Source organism: Osmerus mordax, chromosome 8 (genome assembly GCF_038355195.1).
Source record: "Osmerus mordax isolate fOsmMor3 chromosome 8, fOsmMor3.pri, whole genome shotgun sequence".
Taxonomy (NCBI): Eukaryota; Metazoa; Chordata; class Actinopteri; order Osmeriformes; family Osmeridae; genus Osmerus; species Osmerus mordax.
In genome coordinates, this window is record NC_090057.1 from 11633800 (window position 1) to 11653021 (window position 19222).

Below are 19222 nucleotides of genomic sequence, written 5' to 3' on the forward strand. Positions count from 1 at the left end.
TTGTTGTTGTGCGCGCGTGCACGTCTTTGAATCTTCTTTTAGACCTCCAAACGCAAACTCCACCTTCCTTTGTGTCTGCCCAGTCAGTCTCTCTCTGGCATTTGTATCCGTGAGATCAAAAGCATGTCCTGTAGGTTTCAGACATAACACATTACGCATCAGCGTTCTGTACATGGTTTTTGACACTTCCGCCTATTTTTCGACTGTCATTACTTGTGACGGCCCCGTTATATGTAGCAACCCGCCCCTCAGACAAATTGTAAAAAAAATGTATCACCTTGTGTCCTGGAGCCTCTATTTTACGACAACAATTCAGTGTATGGAAAGTTATTGATGATACATCAATGAAGGCACAAAGAATGTCGTGTGTGTGTTCCTGAGGAAATTGGAATGTTGCATTGATCTTTTAAAGAGGTGAGATGCAATTTGGTGAAAAATCCCCCCTCTCTTGTAGCTCAAAGGCACCTATGTTCAAAGCGGCAAGTAGAATATGTCAACACCGTCAGCTGACTTCCCTCGAACGAGCCTTAATGTCATGGGTTAAGGAGACGGTACCTTCTGGAACAAAGGTTACTTTCAACTCCTGCAAACGTTCGCATGGGAAAGTCTAGTAGTTGTAGCGAGCCGCTCTGGGAGGTCACCGTTGAGGTACGTTAGCATAGCCTGTCATTCTGCCAGTCGTGGATCCCATGGTCCTTGGATCCAGTGCCAGCCTGTTTGAGATTGGATTTGCTTACCTCACCTTGTAATGTTAACACATGAAGTATTGGGGGTATTGTAATGTATGCACAGAAGCCCCTTGTGGAAAAGTGTCTGACATAAATCATATACTTTAAATAAACAAACAGGGCCAATCGTCTCAGCATTGAGGTGTCCGTTCAGCATTTCGAATTCATTTTTTTTTTTTGGAGTCTGGGTTTATCAGGCTTAATGCTAAAACCACTGCTCTTGCTTTTGAGTGTCATGGCATTTTTCGCCCGCATGGAGAGCTGAAGCCTGGCTTAGACATTTGTCCAAAAGACTGATTGGGTCATCTGGCCATTAATCTAATGGGTAGTCGGGGTGGCAGATGCAAGCTGGTGCCTAATGACTTGTTAGCGAGCTAGATCCATAGACAATGGGTTATCCTCGCATGACACTCGTGTCGGATGTAGGCTAGTCTGTATACCAATTGGAGAGGAATGGGTTGTCGGCAAGAACTTTGTGTGAACGTTTATCATGCCATTATCTGCCCAGGTGCATTCTGAATCTACTGGACATTCTGGATATTTCTCTACGACAACTCGGAATAGGATGCCAGACACTTGTGGTGGCCAAAGGTTACTTTCAACTCCTGCAAAAGTTAGCATGGCATCAGTCTTTTTGTGACTTCCATTACCTTGACGTTGAACAATTACACCCTTTGGAGAGAAAGGTCCAAATGGTACATTGGTAATGGAACCATAGTCAAATGTAGCAGTTTGCTGGCCCTTGCAGTTTAAATAGCCAGGTTAATGAGAACATTGGAATGTGACCTGTGTTAGTCTCCTCACCACACACACACACACACGCACAGAACTCCGGGGGCCTCAGGAAAGGCTAGCGGCTGTTTGCGTTGTGTTTATCAAGAAGGAAGTGGCGCAGACTGGACGGGTCCGTGTTTAGACACTGACCAGCGCAGCCCAGTTTGTGGACTCGCACCATTGTTCTCTATCTGAACACTCCGGGGGCTATTTCTGTTATTGTTGCTTAATTCGGCCAACATTGTCATAGCCTTTCAGAGGAAGGTGTGTGTGTGTGTGAGGAGACATAAGTGCCTGTGTGTGTCTGTGGGGGTGTGTGTGTGCACTGACCTGTACTATAAGCAAAGGTTCATACTGTGTGTGTGTGTGTGTGTGTGTGTGTGAGGGATGTCAGTTTCAAGCCCAGACCATTGGGGCAGAGGAAATCACTGGCCCCCTATTTCCACTGCGATTGTTTGCAGTCTCCGATCCCACTGTGATAAAGATTGCTTTCTTTGTTGGAGCCGGTGGAGCGACTGGCTTCATGGAGGAAAATGGAATTGTTAATGTGAGCTTTAGCGACAGGGGCTAGTGGCTTCCTCCCCTACACCCCAATGACATTCTGCATGCAAGTCGTGTAGCGACATTAGCATTCCACGCTATAGCAAGGAAATGGCTTGTTTCACATCAGATGAAATGGTTCACGTAGGGTTTGTGCATTTCTCATTTGTCACTGTGAGGACTTTACTGCCCCCCCCCCCCCCCACACACACACACACACACACTTTGTCAGCTAAGAAAGACCTCCTGTTGTGATCTCCTTGTAGCAATATAGTCACACTGCAGAGAGTGAGAGATTAAAGTCTTTTCGGATTGTCTTTGTTATAGGGAGGATGGAACTGAATACAGCCTCTTTGTGTAGGGGCGAAAGACTTTCCAGGTGTAATGTCGAAAAAAGAAATGCTCTTTGGTGAAGGGACGAGAGATTTGGAAGGTTTGAAATCAGAGGAGTTGGAAACGTTTCGGAATCCGACCTCACCCACTGCCTGAGTCGCCCAAGCTCTTGTGCCCAGTTCAGACAAGCCACTCGGGAGCTCCTCCTGTTGGTCTGACTGGGTAGGAGAGTTACTCACCTCACGCACCTTGGAACCTGGTATGTTATGAGGCAGGTTCAGGACCTGAACACTGAACTAGGGCTTCTGAGTTTTGACGTTCAGAAATGTTGTCGTCGGAGAAGACCTTTTAACGTTCGGATCCTGACGATTCTTGTGAACTTTGTGAAGTGTTTTGATCATGTTTGAAAAGCGGGCTCCTTCATGAAATGATTACCAGCCCTTCTGGGTTGGTACTTGTACTGTGGCAAGGCACAGTGGCAGCGAAAAGAGGCAACACAACTAACCTAAAACCTCACCTAAAACATAATCATCCCACCCAGTTTTTCAACCTGGGAACAACAACTGCAGCTGGAACTGGAAAGGGGTCTTCCATACAGTTATCTGTTACAGATGCCTTTTCCCGACAGTAAAAAAAATAAACGTGACAGCGCGAAATGGCGCACACTCACGGATAGCGTAACTCGCTATAGCCAAAGAGATGCAGCCATTAAACACGGTCGAAAAACCAGCATTTACAAATATGCTGCAAACTTTTGACAAACGGTATGAATTGCCAAATAAACCTTACATCTCCCAAACTGCCATTCTAGCCCTGTACAATAAAGTAAAAGACGACATTCTGAAGCAGATAAAAGACATCTCCTTTTACTCTGCCACTACAGATATGTGGTCAAGCTCAAATATGACGTCTTATATGAGCTTGGCCATACACTACATAACTGCTGACTGGACTCTGCAGTCAAAGTGTTTAGAGACCAGATGCATACCCCAGCCCTGTCATTATGTTATCAGTGGCATACAATGGTCTGAAAATTACAATAATATCGTTTATCGCAATTAATTTTGTTCCAATATATCGCACAACAAAAAGTAGTTATCGTGACAGCCCTCCAGCTCTTGACCTGTGTCGTGTGCACAGGAAGTAGGTGGGACTCATCCACGTCACGTAGACCCGTTCCCGCCAACCACCTAATCTGACCATTACCCCGTCTTTTCGGTTGGTATGACCCTAGGGCATAGTTGGTGACGCTAGGGCTAACGTCATCAAGAGTCATCGGCCCCTTTTAATGTTCTTGTTGTTCAGCTGGAAGAACAATGGAGGCGCTGGGTAACGGGTCACCCAGGGCGGGGGAGGAGTCACAAGGGGGGGAGGACGAAGGGGAGAGGACGAGCTCGAGACTGATTTTATGGCCCCTTATCTGGGTCTGCCCCCTCAATTGGCAGTCATGGTGGTCCTTCAGTCTTTTGTTGCCTGTCCTACATTGTAAGGGTGCAGTTGTAAGATGGAGAGGGTGGCAGCCTCGGGGTGTTTGTGTGTTCTTAGATGTGTGCCGCAAGCAGCAGGCCGGCTGGTTTGTCGCCTCATTTGTTTTCTTTTTGACCCGTCAAATGACTTGAACAGGCGGGTTGAACAACATCGGTGTTGAAATACCATGAACCGTTAACATGAATAACCATTGTTGTACACTTCACAATGCCAGTGTAGAGGGCCAGCTCTCAATGGAGTTCCCCGCAGCGCTGTTACGTCTGCCATCTCCAGTCTTATGACTCGGCACGTCGAATGGGATCCATTGGCGCGGATCCGTTCGAGTCGGGCGGCCATTTTGAACGCGTTTCCTTTCCTTCCAGATGACGAGGAGCTGCTGATCGAACGAAGCATCCACACCGGGATGGTCAACCCCGGGGACCACTGGCAGACCATCCACCACGACGGCCCCGTGGCGCGCATCGAGTACCGCATCCGCGTCCGCTGCGACGACAACTACTACGGCAGCAAGTGCAACGACCAGTGCAGGCCCCGCGACGACTACTTTGGCCACTATCGCTGCGAGCAGTCGGGCAGCCGCGTGTGTCTGCAGGGCTGGATGGGCCCTGAATGCAGGACAGGTGAGTGTGTTACCGTCGCATGCACGACTAATTAGCGTTTTAGCTTAAGCTCATTTAAGGACTGATTTGTCGTTTAGGTAGGTAGTGAGGTGGAGGCTGGGATGAATGCAGTTGAGGACTACCGTGTCTGAAGCCTTTCAGTGTAATTCACTTTGACTAGAGTTTGCAATATCTGAAGAGCTGCCAACTCTCACCTCGACGATGCACTAACCCAAGCCATAACCAGTGGTTTCAAATGAACAGCTCTGTAGTTTGTTGATGGTGCATAATTGTTGAGTATACAAAATATTGAAAGGGCCCCTCAAGTAAAGGTTGGATCCCCAAATGATTCCATTCTTATGCCCATGTCAATATGTCAAAATGTTGAATGTTTTTTTATTTTTTTTATTTTTTTGAAGATATCTCAAATGAACCAACTGGAAGAAGTATTTGTCCAGTTTAGTTGTCGAGAACAATTCATAGATATTCTCTCGGTGTGCTCTCAGCTGTGCATTGTCAGAGTGCTGTGAGTGTAAACAGCAGCCTTTATTAAAAGGGTCTGTCCCCCGCTTGATAAATGAATGTGCACACTCTTCATCTGCTTTTATGGTTCAGTAATCCACTGTTGGTCTCTGAGCACACATTCCTTATTAGTTTGGTAGACTTGACACTTTACACCCGAGGCTGAAGGCAGCTGCTTCAGTCTCACCTCCCACTGACGGCATGGCCTGTTGTCAGTGTGTTTGTGTGTATATGCATGTGGCTAACTTATATATAACGGTGTGCATGGGGGACAGGGGGACGTATAGAAAGCAACCGTTCTGACTGCTGTGTTAGACGAGGGGCAATCAGGGGGGGGCTAGGTTGTTGGGTTATTGTTGGGTGTGGGGGGGGTTAACAAGCTGTGGTGTCGTCACTAAATCACTCCCAACTGCCCTTTAGAAGACGACGAGTTGGTCCCTTCTAGACGAGGGTCGAATGCCTGAGTCGTAAAGTCGTCTGCTTTGTCACCGGGACACAATGAAGTCTCGCGCCTTGTTGCACTTGTTTGAGTTGCGGCTAATGAGCAAGCCGCCTCCTCCCGTCTCTCGCTCGGCCTTCTTTGACTTTAGGAAACCTACCAGTGTGGTTGATGCTTCGCTAATGTTGTGGTTTTCAGTCCTTCACACTCCCGTTCTGTTTCCTCTGGCTCCCTTACAGCGATCTGCAAGCAAGGCTGCAACCTTCTGCACGGAGGATGCTCGGTCCCTGGGCAATGCAGGTAAAGGCCTCTTCGGGCTCTGTTTGTCAACATCAACATGGTTTGTGTATAGAAATTCTATTTCTGTAGGGGCAGTACAGACATAGCTTGGGGGGAGGTACAACCTAAGTTGATGATGTTTGAAAAACCAGATCAACTGTTCCTTTATCCCCGACCAATGGTTTATCACTAAAACGGAAGAGAGTCGAGGTCGAAAGGGAGGAATCTTCAGAAGCGTGAATACGACGGTTTAAACGTGAGACCAGGAGAGCATTTGGCCGTCGGGGAGCCCCACCTCCTCCCTTGTCAAAGTGTGCGTTCGGCAGCTCCGTGCTCCCCCGGCGGACTCTCCCGCCACGGTTCGGGAGGAAAGGGCATCGGGCCACTTGTATTTATAGCCACCGAAATCTCCTCCGGAATACCAAACATCCCACCAACTCCCTGCGGCTGGGGGGTGGGGGGGGGGGTGGAGCGCAGAGTCGTCAATGTGTAAATCTGACCGCTGAAATCGTGCGTTCCACCATCCTCCCTCCCTCCACTTGCATCACCATCCGGGGGGAGGGGGAGGGATGTGGAAATGAAGAGCCTGTGGTATTAAGCAGGAAATGGAAGGAGGAAATGACACAGCATCCTGTCATCCCCTAGAATGCCCCAACACCCCCCCCCCCCCCCCCCCCCCTCCATTTTATCATCTCCATCCTACCGGATGGAATGACTCGCTTCACTGGTTACAGGCCGAAACGAGTGGTGTTGGAAAACGGAGGGATGTGAGGTGGGCCACCCAGAGAGGCTCTGGGACAGTGTGGGGCTGACCCTTCCCCCCCCACCCCCACATCCATAGTTAAAAAACCAAAAGGAGGGACCTCTTCCTAACTCGGTTCGATGTCGGCTCCTCTGTTGGGAAATCTTAAAGGCGGGTCCTGACCCTGAAAGGCAAATGAAACCTGACAGAGGAATGCGAGCAGAGCGGCCCTCGCAGTTCAATTCAGAGGCGCAATTTGTGCCGCTACATGTACCGACTGAGGGTAGGGTGTTTACCGTGGCCTTTTTTTTTTCTCTTCTTTTCTTCACATCAAGAAAGAGAAGGCAGCGAGTAGGCTTGCTTCGACACATTATCAAATATGTGCCAAGTTCATAAATCATTATTGGCGAGTAGTGCGCTCCGACGCCCACTCACACGGCCCTCTCAAGGTTTTGCAACCCGGGGCTGGAGACAGGAGTGTTTAGGAGTACTTGATTTGAACGCAGCCCGCTCCGAGCCCACACGCCTACATGCGATACCAGTAAAGGGGTATCCTGGCAACCCTGAGGGTTGAGTGTACACACTGGGTGTAAATGTATACTCAGGCACCCTCTGGCAGAGACTGGAAGGAACTGTGAGAGGTTTGGAATGGGGGTGTGTGGGTGGGGGTAATTTTCGAATCCATCAATAGATTCAGTGAAAGACATTGGTATTCAACCCTCTGCGCTAAACTGTACAAAATGTTTTTTTTAAATGGATTAGATCTTGACATGCCTACGCTTGTCACATACACTCTCTTATCACTGCTCATGTTGCGATATTTCACTCGCCAACCACAGTTTAGGAAGAGGAGATTACCAGGACGCAAAAATCCTTTGACTGGGAACTGAAGATTGAATGGATGCGTCCCGCAAATTCAGCACGGCCGTCGCAAGTCATGGTTCTACAACTCCCGCTAGCATTCGCTTTAGCATTAGCATCAGTAACCACAAGGGACAACCACCTAGCACGGCCTGTAACGACACCGTTAGCGTAAGGTTAGCATTGGAGCTACCACAGTTGAGTCTCGTCCTCACGGTGGGAAAAGCATGCCGAGTATGTCTGGACCTCCCCCATCTCAAACAGTTATGGAGACCTTAAGTACCGTCAGCGGCAACCAAAGAGTTGTAGCTGTAGCCGGTGCCGTCTGCAGGATGGGGTGCTCCAAAAATAGCACCGAATTGACAAGACAGCTGGTTCAATGGCTCCCTCAACCACTGGCCTTGAGTGGTCGAAGCTAGCCCAGCTCCTTAACTCAGTCACTGGCATACGCGCACACACATTCTGTAGACAGAAGTGTACATTGTGACACACACATGCACACAGTCACTGCACACACACACTCACACACTAACATTCATAGGTGCCCTTCACCCTGGATTGTTCCCCGCTACTAATATTAGTTGGCAGGAGGCCTTGAAGTGGATGGATGGATAGTAGGTGTAAAGTTGTGCTTCCCACTATGACACATTCCCCTGAAAGACTTGCCCTAGCCTTGCAATAAAGAAGCCTGTCCCCTCAAACTATCTTCTCACTTGGGAAAATACTTCACGGTAAATCCTCCCTGCCTCTGATCTAATGCACTTTAATTAAAACCGATTTATCTCCTTGAAAAGTGGCCCAGTTCGTCATCTAATGGCCGCGAACTGCGTGAGCGTGAATCAACACGTGTCGAGATTTAACGAGGGCAATGACATCAGCCGTTACCGCGTTTTGCACCCTTCGCAGTCGTTAACCTACACTAGAGCATACAAGTTAACCTGTAGTTGAGCTGTAATGACTGTTCCACGGGAGCCACGTAGTGACGGCGCCCCCCTTGTGTTCGGCAGCTGTAACTACGGCTGGCAGGGCCAGTTCTGTGACGAGTGCGTGCCCTATCCCGGCTGTATCCACGGGACGTGCGTGAACCCTTGGCAGTGCAGCTGTGAGAGGAACTGGGGTGGTCTGCTGTGCGACAAAGGTAGGTTTGAGCCCTTCTCCCCAAAACACACTCATACATACACACACACCTTCTTGCCTCTTGAGCAGCATGACTGAAAGTACAAAAATATACAATACCTGGTGAAATCAAGTTCCGTTCAATTTGAAGAATGTCGTGGTGTCGCTCTCTGGTCTTAAGCGTACTGGTGTTTTTAGAAGTGAATTAGAGACATTCATTAGGAAGAGGCAAGGGAAGGACATACTTGCCGCCGCAAGCCTTGCAAAAAGCAGTGCACTGGAACAGATGAGACAATCTCTCAGGTTTAGCAGATTTGTAAGTTCCAACACTGTCAGCATTATTCTGGCTGACAAACTCCCCCCCCCCACACCTAGACAACTTATAGCCCAAGACATATCTAACTTCTTGGGGCCATGCTTGATGGAGTTTAACTGTCTAGCATGATTCCATTGGTTGCATTTCACATGGTAAAATCTCTGTCATACACGCTCCACACAGCACTCATCAGTACTTCAGCATTTTCCAGCTGGTCTTTGCCTTCCAAACGAAACGTCTACAGTGCAGCATTTCTACGTCATTCGAATTGAACTACTTGCCGTTGGGTTGGATTGGTGGCAACTGAATCCCCCCCCCCCCACACACACACGTACACACACACACACACCATCTTACTGCAGCTCTGATACTCTGGATACTCTTTTATGGCCGTGTGACTTGAGCGGCCGCGGGGACATCCGATCACCTGCGGCCTCTCTGGAGACGAGGCCGGGGCCTCGAGGTACTGCCGGATCCCTCCTGATTTAATGACCAGCTCTGCCGGCTCCTGTGGACGTGGGGGGGGGGGGCACCACAGCTAGCCCTGTCCCTTTAGGCTGAGCTGCCAGCGCGCTGTCCTGGAGAGAGTTGGGATGTGTGCAATGCGTGTGTGTGTTTCCAGGGCTTGGATAGACATGAGAAATGGGTTGTTTTTTTCAACGTGTGTGTGTACGCACATCTCCCCCCCCCCCCCTCCCCGTCCAGATCTCAACTACTGCGGCCGACACCAGCCGTGCGTCAACGGAGGCACCTGCATGAACACGGAGCCGGACGAGTACCACTGCGCCTGTCCAGACGGCTACTCCGGAAAAACCTGCCAGATCGGTGAGAGGAGCACAGCATCGGGCCGGGGCCCCCCTCCTCCTTCAGTGTGTCACCTCATCGAGCTTCTGTGGCACCCATCCAGAGCCCCCCCCCCCCCCATCAGCTCCTTTCATCCCTCGGTCCCCTTTTTGAACTTTTGGATGTCTTCCTCTCTCTAGCCGAACACGCCTGTACGTCCGACCCCTGTGCCAACGGGGGCACGTGCCACGAGGTGCCCACCGGGTTTGAGTGCCACTGCCCGCCGGGCTGGGAGGGCCCCACCTGCGCCAAAGGTGAGAACCTCCTAACTACTGGCAGGAGTTATGACAAAAAACTATTGTCTACCCACCCCCTCCCTCAGAATAACGGGTGACTGGGTCCCTGTTCTTTTTACCTCTTGTTTTCACTTCTGGCTTCACAACCCACTAGCAACCTGCATCCCACTGTTTTGTGTGTGTGTGTGTTCCGGTGGGGGGCCTGGCCTCATAGGGGCCAGGATTAGACACACCACTGATACCCATCAGGGGAAGACCCGCCGAGGAAAGATTTACATAATCTGCCATCGCTTTGAACCGGCCCGCATTGGAGGCACGATGAATTGTGGACATGGCGTTGTGTTGTTGGGTTTTAAATTCCCCTCCTACACACGCACACTCACGCACACTCCCACACGAGGTCCTGCCTAGCACCTGTATGCGTCTCAATACCGTTTGATTCCCCATCCCATCTATCCCTCCCTCCAGCACACACACGCGCGCGCACACACATCACGACAATGCTCGCATCTACAACCCTCCACATCTGCCATATCTGTCAGGACTTGGCAACCAGGGTAGAGCCCATGCTGGAATTTGGCACCAGACTCTCTCTAGTTCACCAAGGTGCCCCCCCCACCCCCACCCCTCTCCCCATAACCTCATTTTCACTTTTTACTCCCAACCTCACATACTGTTTTTAGAACCCCAGACCTCCCCTATTTCTGAGTCCCTCATGTTTATGTTGGTGTGTGTCACCGAGAGAGAAAGAGAGAGGGTGTGTGTGTGTGTGTGTGTGTGTGTGCGAGTGTGTATGCATGCTGAGGCGTGTGTGTGTGTGTGTATCTCCCTTTATGTCGGTATTAAAAGTGCACGGATATATCTTTAATAGGAGCTAATCTGCCAGGCCCTGGATTACGCTAGCAGTTAATCATGTTATACCACCGTGACCATCTACTCTCCTTGCCTCTGCCTCTCTCAAGAGACTGACTCCATTTCGCCGTCTCATTTCAGTCTCCCGTCTACCTCACGGCCATCCTACTATCTTGTCTTCAAACCTCTCCTCCCGCCTACTGTCTTTTTTTTCTTTTTCTTTTTCTTTTCTCTGTCCACATAACCCGTATTTAGCTAATTCTTTTGCCTTTTCTCAAAGCATTTTTTCTACCCGAGTTGCTTGTCCAATCCTCAAAGTGTTTGTGTCTCCCCTTCTGTCCTCAGACATAGACGAGTGTGCGTCCAGCCCCTGTGCCCAGGGCGGGACGTGCATTGACCAGGACAATGGCTTCGAGTGCGTGTGCCCGCCGCAGTGGGCTGGGAAGACGTGCCAGATAGGTAAGGGTCTGAGGAACCGCCGTGCTGCTAGGCAAACCCCCCCCCCCCCTGCAAAAAACACCTTCATGAATGGAGTTTTTTTGTCGCATGTTTTGATTTCATGCATTCAGTCATTTTGTTTTCAGTTTACAATGCTTACCGACGACCCGGCCATATCGAAACGGCAAGATGTCAGTCGTCTTGTTACGGTAGCCATTATCCTGAATGTCCAGTTACTGTATGATGTGGCCAACCTACGGTGGGGGGGGGGATTGGCGCCTAGTTGTAGCAAAGACGAACCCAAGACGTCGGCTTCATCTTACGAGACCGCAACCCATCTCACTTTACAGCCAACAAGACCTCACCTACCTGAGCACTAAGAGTTGGGGGGGGGGGGGGGGTTGGAGGGCAGGGGTGGAGGGGAGAGGGGGGAGGGGTGTCTGATTCCAGAGAGGGACAGGTGTGCGAGTGAACAGACTTGCGTCCCGTGGGACGGCCCCCCTCCTGAATATTTAATGAGCACACAGGCTTCCTTTCTGGGTTTTTTTCTGGGAATTGGGAAGGGAAAGGGGGGATGGTGGGTGTAAGAAGATGAAAGGGTCTCGTGTGTCACCTGCTGTTTTCGATGGGATCGGCTCCACAAATGAGCAGGGGGGGACACAGGAGGAGGAGGAGAGAAGCTGAACAGGAAAAGCCGAGGCAGGCTGCTGCTTAACGATGACGTTGCCGTCGGTTCCCGGGATGCACTTCAGGATGGTGGTCAGCCCAGGTTGCCTTTCCTGTGAGACATGTGGCGAAACAAACGTGTCCTGGTTGTCTGCGACTTTGTGAAGAGAGGCCCGTTTGACGGAAACAAATACATTGATGCCATTTTCCATTTGTCATGCGGGAGTGCGCAGCAACTGCGTGGCGTTCCCTGCTTTCTCAATGTAACTTGTTAGCGCCAGTGCGTCGGTGGCGGGCCTCAATGTATGATTTTTAGCGTCGTATCATTTATCTTCCTCAGTGTCGGTCTCTCTCTCTTTCTCTGACAGTCTCGCCTGGTTTTTTCTTTCTTTTTTTCCTTCACAGATGCTAATGAGTGTGTGGGGAAGCCATGTCTAAACGCTTATTCTTGCAAAAATTTAATTGGTGGATATCACTGCGACTGCTTTCAAGGATGGTCCGGAAAAAACTGTGATATCAGTCAGTATTGTTTTCCCTCAAGTATCCCAACATCCGTCTCTCTTGACTCTCACTCTTGCCCCTGTGTTTTTCAATCCTCTGCTGTAGGTCTCCTTTTCCTTTGGGCACTTCACGTAGCAACAATCCCTTGTCACTGGTCTTTAAAACAGCCATTTTAATTCTCTGTTGTCCGCTGTCGGTCTCTGCACAGGACAAACACCAACAGGACCTCTCTGGCTTCACTTGCATGCTGGGCGCTTCTAGTTAACCAATTATTTGTTCGTAAAAGGCTTGACTAACTTTCATCTTTGATTCATTAACACTTGCATGCTGTGATTCAGTCGCAGTTGCCAATGTGCATGGTAATGCGGACATTTGTGTCTAAAATCTTTCTTCACCCTCCTCACAGATGTAAAGGGCTGTCATGGACAGTGCCAGAATGGAGCAACATGCAAGGTAACTATAACTTGATTATTTGTCCCCATTTATTTAAGGACCTGTCTGCTGTAGTTAGGTGGACCTGCAAGGTTCTAACATGAATAACCAAAATGTTATGTAACCTAAATGAATCCAGCACACAAATCCGTTTTGAAGCCTGTTTCCATGTTAATGCTGCGTTCGCGAAGCACGTGTTTTAATGAGGCGTTCTTTTTGTCCGTCCTCCAGGAGGCTCCACGGGGTTATCGTTGCCAGTGCCCGGCAGGGTTTGTGGGCACGCATTGCGAGATTCAGCGCAACAAGTGTGCCAGCGGGCCCTGTCACAACGGCGGCCGGTGCCACTCGGTGCTGGACGGCTTCGTCTGCGAGTGTCCGTCTCAGTTCTCCGGGGAACTCTGCGAGGTGAGATTCCGGTTCTGGGTTGAGGGTTCTACTTGGTTAGGAACTTTTGTGTTCTTCAAACCGATCCAATTGGCTCCCTTTGTTTCTAAACCTGAAAAAGCGCTATTAAAGCACTATTATCAGTTCCCTGTCCGCGAATAGGCTGTGCTATTCACAGCATAACAACAGGTAAAAGTACTCTCCCAGCAGTCTGTCTCTCACAGGCTCTGTGTGGCGGACACTGAACGTGCTGGACAGGTGCCAGGCCTGACTTAGTGATGGCCTAAAAATATGAGCCCCCCTTGAATGAGTCAATTGGCTCACTGCCTACGCACTCCTAACTGGGCACTTAGAAAGACACACTCACGCCTACCGTGACATGTATCCTTTATTAGACACTAATGCATTCCTAAATGGTACAGCTCTCCAAGCACACAACAAGGTTCAATGTCACGCATGACATTGTCAGCTCAGAGAGCACCGTAATGTTGGAAAAATGAAGCCTCCGATGAAAATGTTCACAGGTTTTGAGCAGATTCTATATTTTAGTTTTTTTTTTTTTTATTCCCTTCGATTTAAACGCCCATTCGTCATGGAAAGGATGGCCTCTGCAACCGACGAATGCTGATGCTGTCATTTGTTGTGAGAGGTCCTCTGAGGTCTGTGGAAAATCCAGTATCTTCTACTAAAGTGTGTTTCCACCTCAGACGGATGGTGATTTATGGGTCTCGAAGACCTCGGACACGTTTGTTTACATCCCACTGACGCTCTCCGAAGGGTTTCAGACCTCAGGAAAGCCTGCCCGTTAAACAAAATAGAATAAATATCTCGGACCTGTCATTCATGTTCAAATAAACACCGTTTTGTATGTCCTTTGTGCGTTTGGGGTCCTCGTGAACGTACCCACGTGCCTCTGCGCGAGTGTATGCTTGAAAGAATGACCCAAGTGACTTTTTTTGCTCACCCCGTTTCTCGCACTATCGACGTCTCCAGTCAATACCTTAAATGGCAGCAAGTGAGACCCATCGTTTACGCTCAGAGTTTTGTTTAAGTGCTGCATGTTCCCCTCCAGAGGACGTAGCGTGTGGGCTCCCGTGTCTCGGAGCTCCACGCTCGGCGGAAGCGTGTGCGTTTTGGTGCGTTAAGCAGGCGAGGCGTTAGAGCCGCAGGTGGATCCTCCGTGATGAGCTTACGACGGCCTCTCAGGGCTTACCTCGGGGGCATGTTTATCTTCGTCTCTTAAAGAAGTATCGCCTTATAGTCTCAGGGCCTTCAGCTCAGAGCTAAGCTCGCCCCCCCCCCCCCCCCCCCCCGCTCGCGATCCGACTCGCGACTTCGTTCGGGGTGGATTTTCCCTTTTTTTCCCTTTTGTCTCTTGTCTCCGTCGCCCTCTTTCACTCGTACGACTCCCACGATAGTCGTTGCCGTTTGATCTGCTACTACTAAACACACACACATGCTCTCCCACGTGGGCACTTCTGACACCCACATACACTTTCTGGAAATGCTGCTTTCATGTGGTGGAATTCAGGCTGAGTGGGAACACAGAAATGTATATGATGTATATTGTCATGAACCCCCCCCCCAAAAATCGAATTAATTTGAAATTGTTTGGTGTGTATTAATCCTAATTAATCATTTTGAGCCATGAGAATAACATGATGATGCTCAACAAACAGCATGAGCAAAAAATGACAGAATGACCGCATCACATATTTCAAGTGTTTGTTTGTTTTTGGGGCCACCTGATTGAACCTCCTCCTTGGTCCCCCTCCAGGTGCCGAGCTGGTCCCCCTCTAACCCGTGCGAGCCCAGCCCCTGCGAGAACGAGGCGTCGTGTCACAGCTTGGTCGGGGACTTCTACTGCGCCTGTCGCGAGGGCTACGAAGGCAAAACCTGCTTGGACCTCAAGGACCACTGCAGGACGACCCCCTGCCAAGGTGCCCAACACTTAGCAGCCCGCCATGAAGAGCATTATGAACGTAGTTTCCTCTGGAAAACGTTTTTTGGTGTGACCAGCGGTGTTTAAGAAACCGTAACCGCAGCACTGTAGATATTAGCTAAATGGTGTACTTGTATACTTTCAACGGTTTCTTGAAATGGCTAGTCGGTTGCATTTTTATTGCCTGTTAGTTAAACCAGATTGGAAATGATGTCAAGGATTAAATCCCCCCCCCCCCCCTTGCAGTAATTGACAGTTGCACGATCACTGTGGCGACCAATGAGACGGCAGAGGGGGTGCGTCACATCTCGTCCAACGTGTGCGGCCCCCGGGGGCGTTGCATCAGCCAGCCGGACGGCAACTTCACCTGCGCCTGCGACCCGGGATTCAGTGGAACCTACTGCCACGAGAGTACGTCCCGCTCCCGCCTCTTCCTCGCCGCCTGCTGTCCCCCCTCCGTCCTCTGATCCTAACGGTCTTTTCTTATCTCCCCGTTTTGTGCTGGCGCCAGATGTGAACGACTGCGTGAGCAAGCCGTGTCGCAACGGCGGCACCTGCATCGACGGCATCAACTCGTTCCAGTGCTTCTGCCCCGACGGCTGGGAGGGCCGACTGTGTGACCTCGGTGAGTCGGCCCTCATCCTCCTCTGCCTCCTATTGTCACACCTCCACTGTCAAGTGCTTCACGTTGCTTTGATGGTTCAGGTACAGCTACGTTGGCTCAGAGGACCGAGGTCCGTAGGGTTGACCACGCAAAGACTCCTGACCCCTAAAGCGACTCTTCTGCGCTCCAAACATAGCTCTTTTTGTCGACTCGGTCTGCAAGCGCGGCCTCAAAGGGCATGGCGACTAAGACGACGACTTAAATGGCGACCTAAGACTGCTTACCAGGGAAACGACTCTCTCTAAGACAGCTAGATGCAGTATCAAAAGTTGGCCTAACCTCTAATCTGTGACTCCTCCTTTTAATCTCGACCTGCTTGAACACACACACACACACACCTTGCTAACCGCACACTGTTTCATCTCTCTTCCTCCAGATGTGAACGAATGCGGGCACAACCCATGCAAGAACGGAGGGCTCTGCTTGGACCTGGTGAATGACTTCTACTGCCAGTGTAGCAACAACTGGAAAGGAAAAACCTGCCATTCTCGTGAGTCGACTGTCCTGATTCGTTGTTTCAAATACAAAGGTAGCTCTGTGTCTTTTTCCATCTGTGCCTGGGCTCGCGTACTCGAACGTTTTCGTGAAAGTGTACTTCCACGTGTGAAATGGAAATGTCTGTAGAGCCTCTGTAGTGTGTAAAACGTGTGTTTTAACTCCTTGCGGCTTTACCTCAGGCGAAAGCCAATGTGACGCGAGCACCTGCAGCAACGGGGGCACCTGTTACGACCACGGAGACGCCTTCCGCTGTGCCTGCCCCTCAGGATGGGGTGGCAGCACCTGCAACACAGGTGTGTGTGTGTGTGTGTTTGTTTGTGTATTTCAGGCCATTATCGTTTGTTTCTCAAGGTATAGTCCCGGACCTGTCCCATTTTGAGTTTTGTACGCTTAGCTGTCCTCTTCTCCATCTCCTTCCCACGTTAGCCAAAATCAGCACCTGTGCATCCAGCCCGTGCTCCAACGGGGGCACCTGTGTGGGGGGCGGAGACGCCTTCACCTGCATCTGTAAGGAGGGCTGGGAGGGCCCCGCCTGTGCCCACAGTGAGTGCTCCATTTCAGTCCCACCACGGTCACCGGTGTTGCCTAGTCCAGAGTAGCTACTTATTGTCAAACTCGACACCTAAATCCATGGAGTCAATTCACGGAATAGTTAGTCGTAAAAATCAAATTCCAGTAATCTCTGGATTTGTTTATGTATACATGTTCTAATATTTGTTTTTCTTCCCCCTTTCCACAGACACCGATGACTGCAACCCTCACCCATGGTATGTAACGGTCTTAAACGGTCCTCATCCTTCCCTCCCTTCTCTGTTCAGCTCCTCCCCTTTGCTGTACAACTCGCTACATTGACACCACCCCATGGTGTGGTGTCAACTCTCACATATTCAACCACGCACACAGAGGCCCTCTACAGCGGATATGGGTCAGGGTTTATGGGGTGGTGGGAAGACTAAGGGGGGGGTAGGTGTTCCTAAATCATCCCCAAATCCAACCTAGGGGGGCTGGGTTGAAATGAATGGGGGTGATGGGGTGGGAGGGGGGGGACAGACACACAATGAGATCTCCGGTCCTAAAAGAGTCCTGTCCCGCCCCCCCCATCCCCCAGAGAGAAGGACGTGGAGGAAAGGAGAGACAGTGACTTCTCCTCCCCCCTTTTCCTTACTGTCATTCTTCTCCAGTGACCTGGGGGGGGGGGGGACACAGGACACAGGGTGGGGTCGTAGGGGGGAGGGAGGGTGGGAGTGTGGAGGAGGGAACCGCAGTCCCATTAGCATTTGAAAGGCCTGTTGGGGTGGTATTGATGAGCGGAATCGAGCCTTTGTGACTCGCATACCTAGTTTTCACACACAAACACACGCGCTTTCCTTTGTCCCACTGATCCGGGAAGGAATGCGTCTCAGGACAGCTGTGGGTTTAATAAGGTCTCCTCTCGTCCTTTCTCGCTGACTAGCTACAACGGCGGGATCTGCGTCGATGGCGTCAACTGGTTCCGGTGCGAGTGCGCCCCGGGGTTTGCCGGACCCGACTGCCGCATCAGTGAGTATTCCACACGCACTCCTTCTAGAACCCAATTCCACACCTAAACATTAGACCAGGATGTGTCCCCCCCGGCCCCCCTCCCTTGCCTGACCCCTTGACCTCCCTTTTTATATAGAGGTCATTCCTTCTCATTCTCCTTCTGTGTCTCGCAAACACACGTGGGGAAGAAATAAAACCAGAGTGAATCATTCAGTGACCCTGAAATGCCTCTCGGCTCTCTCGAAACTTTACTCCACGCCAGTTTTCTCACACATCCTGAATGCTTTCCAAATCACGGCCTTCAGAACTCTCCACCGGCCCGTCTGTCCTCAAGCGACGGAACCGTTATTGTGCTGTGTCCTTCGGTAAAGAAAACGCCCAAATGTATTTCTGAGGAAAGCAACGAGTCGCAGCCCCCCGCACCCAAAGAGTTTGTGGAATGTTTTTAGTCGAGCTTGCCATTGTCTTAACTTGCAACTTGCGCTATCCGTTCGAGTGCCATTGTGGTATTGAATGCAAATCTCCTCGCCTTGGTCCCTCCTCCAGACATAGACGAGTGCCAGTCCTCTCCCTGTGCGTACGGCGCCACCTGTGTGGATGAGATCAACGGCTACCGCTGTCTGTGCCCGCTGGGGCGGACGGGCGCCAGGTGCCAGGAGTGTGAGTTTTGTTTTTTCTACAGCCCTCATATCTCACATGCTCAAACACAGTCTTGTGCACTTATGTGTGTGTGAATGTGTGTGTGTGTGTGTGTGTGTGTAGAGTCTACTGAAGTTTCCCAATTGATGTGTGTGTGTGTTTGTAGTTATAGGTATAGGGAAGACTTGCCACTACGCTGGCCTGCAGTTTCCCCACGGTAGTCGATGGGAGGAAGAGTGTAACAACTGCCACTGCGTCAATGGCAACGTGGAGTGTACCAAGGTAACATTACACCTATGTCCCTTGCGCACTCGATATACTGGTCATTCTCTCCCGCTCCCTTCCTCACTGAAGACTGCTTCAAGGAAATCTATCATTTCTTTCTTTCTTTCGCGCTATCTCTGTATCGACTCAAACTGTAATCCCTGTCACGATTTTTGGTCGTCTCCTACTTGAACTTCTCACGACAGTAGTGTCACTGGCCCAAATCGACCCACCCCCTTAACGGAGAACCATGTGCCCCTCCACCCCTTCCCTCTGCCCCCCCACCCCCAGGTCCTGTGCGGCCGTCCACTGTGCCTTCTCCAGGAGCTGCCGTCCCGGGGCGCCGAGCAGCAGGGACGTCCGTGCCCTGGTGGGCGCGAGTGCCAGGAGCATGGCTTCCTCACCTGCTTCTCTCCCCCCTGCCACCAATGGGGGGTCTGCTCCCTGCCGGACCCCTCCCCTCCTCCACCCGCCGTGCCCACCAAGTGCCGGCCCAACAGCGGGCACCTGGACAACGACTGCGCTCGCATCTCGCTCGTTTTCAACCGGGTTAAAGTTCCAGCGGTGCGTAGCGCGCGGGTTCGCGTGCGGGGTTCGTCCACAGT

At 50.7% G+C, this 19222-nt stretch overlaps 1 protein-coding gene across 5 annotated transcripts in view; it reads left to right on the plus strand.

Annotated features, from left to right (window-relative positions):
• The window catches only part of jag2b (jagged canonical Notch ligand 2b), a 36235-nt gene that overhangs the window by 13202 nt on the left and 3811 nt on the right, over window positions 1-19222 (plus strand). For 2 of the 5 annotated variants that reach the window (XM_067241352.1, XM_067241353.1), the window contains exons 4-23: window positions 4226-4483; window positions 5663-5723; window positions 8313-8443; window positions 9443-9562; window positions 9721-9834; window positions 11014-11127; window positions 12178-12291; window positions 12680-12726; window positions 12937-13110; window positions 14867-15029; window positions 15278-15442; window positions 15543-15656; window positions 16072-16185; window positions 16373-16486; window positions 16620-16736; window positions 16933-16960; window positions 17647-17732; window positions 18261-18374; window positions 18520-18635; window positions 18909-19181. In XM_067241352.1, coding sequence (XP_067097453.1) covers window positions 4226-4483; window positions 5663-5723; window positions 8313-8443; window positions 9443-9562; window positions 9721-9834; window positions 11014-11127; window positions 12178-12291; window positions 12680-12726; window positions 12937-13110; window positions 14867-15029; window positions 15278-15442; window positions 15543-15656; window positions 16072-16185; window positions 16373-16486; window positions 16620-16736; window positions 16933-16960; window positions 17647-17732; window positions 18261-18374; window positions 18520-18635; window positions 18909-19181 — 2537 coding nt within the window. Of the gene's footprint in view, window positions 1-4225; window positions 4484-5662; window positions 5724-8312; window positions 8444-9442; window positions 9563-9720; window positions 9835-11013; window positions 11128-12177; window positions 12292-12679; window positions 12727-12936; window positions 13111-14866; window positions 15030-15277; window positions 15443-15542; window positions 15657-16071; window positions 16186-16372; window positions 16487-16619; window positions 16737-16932; window positions 16961-17646; window positions 17733-18260; window positions 18375-18519; window positions 18636-18908; window positions 19182-19222 lie in introns of those variants that run through there. The other 3 variants (XM_067241354.1, XM_067241355.1, XM_067241356.1) reach the window with 2 other exon arrangements.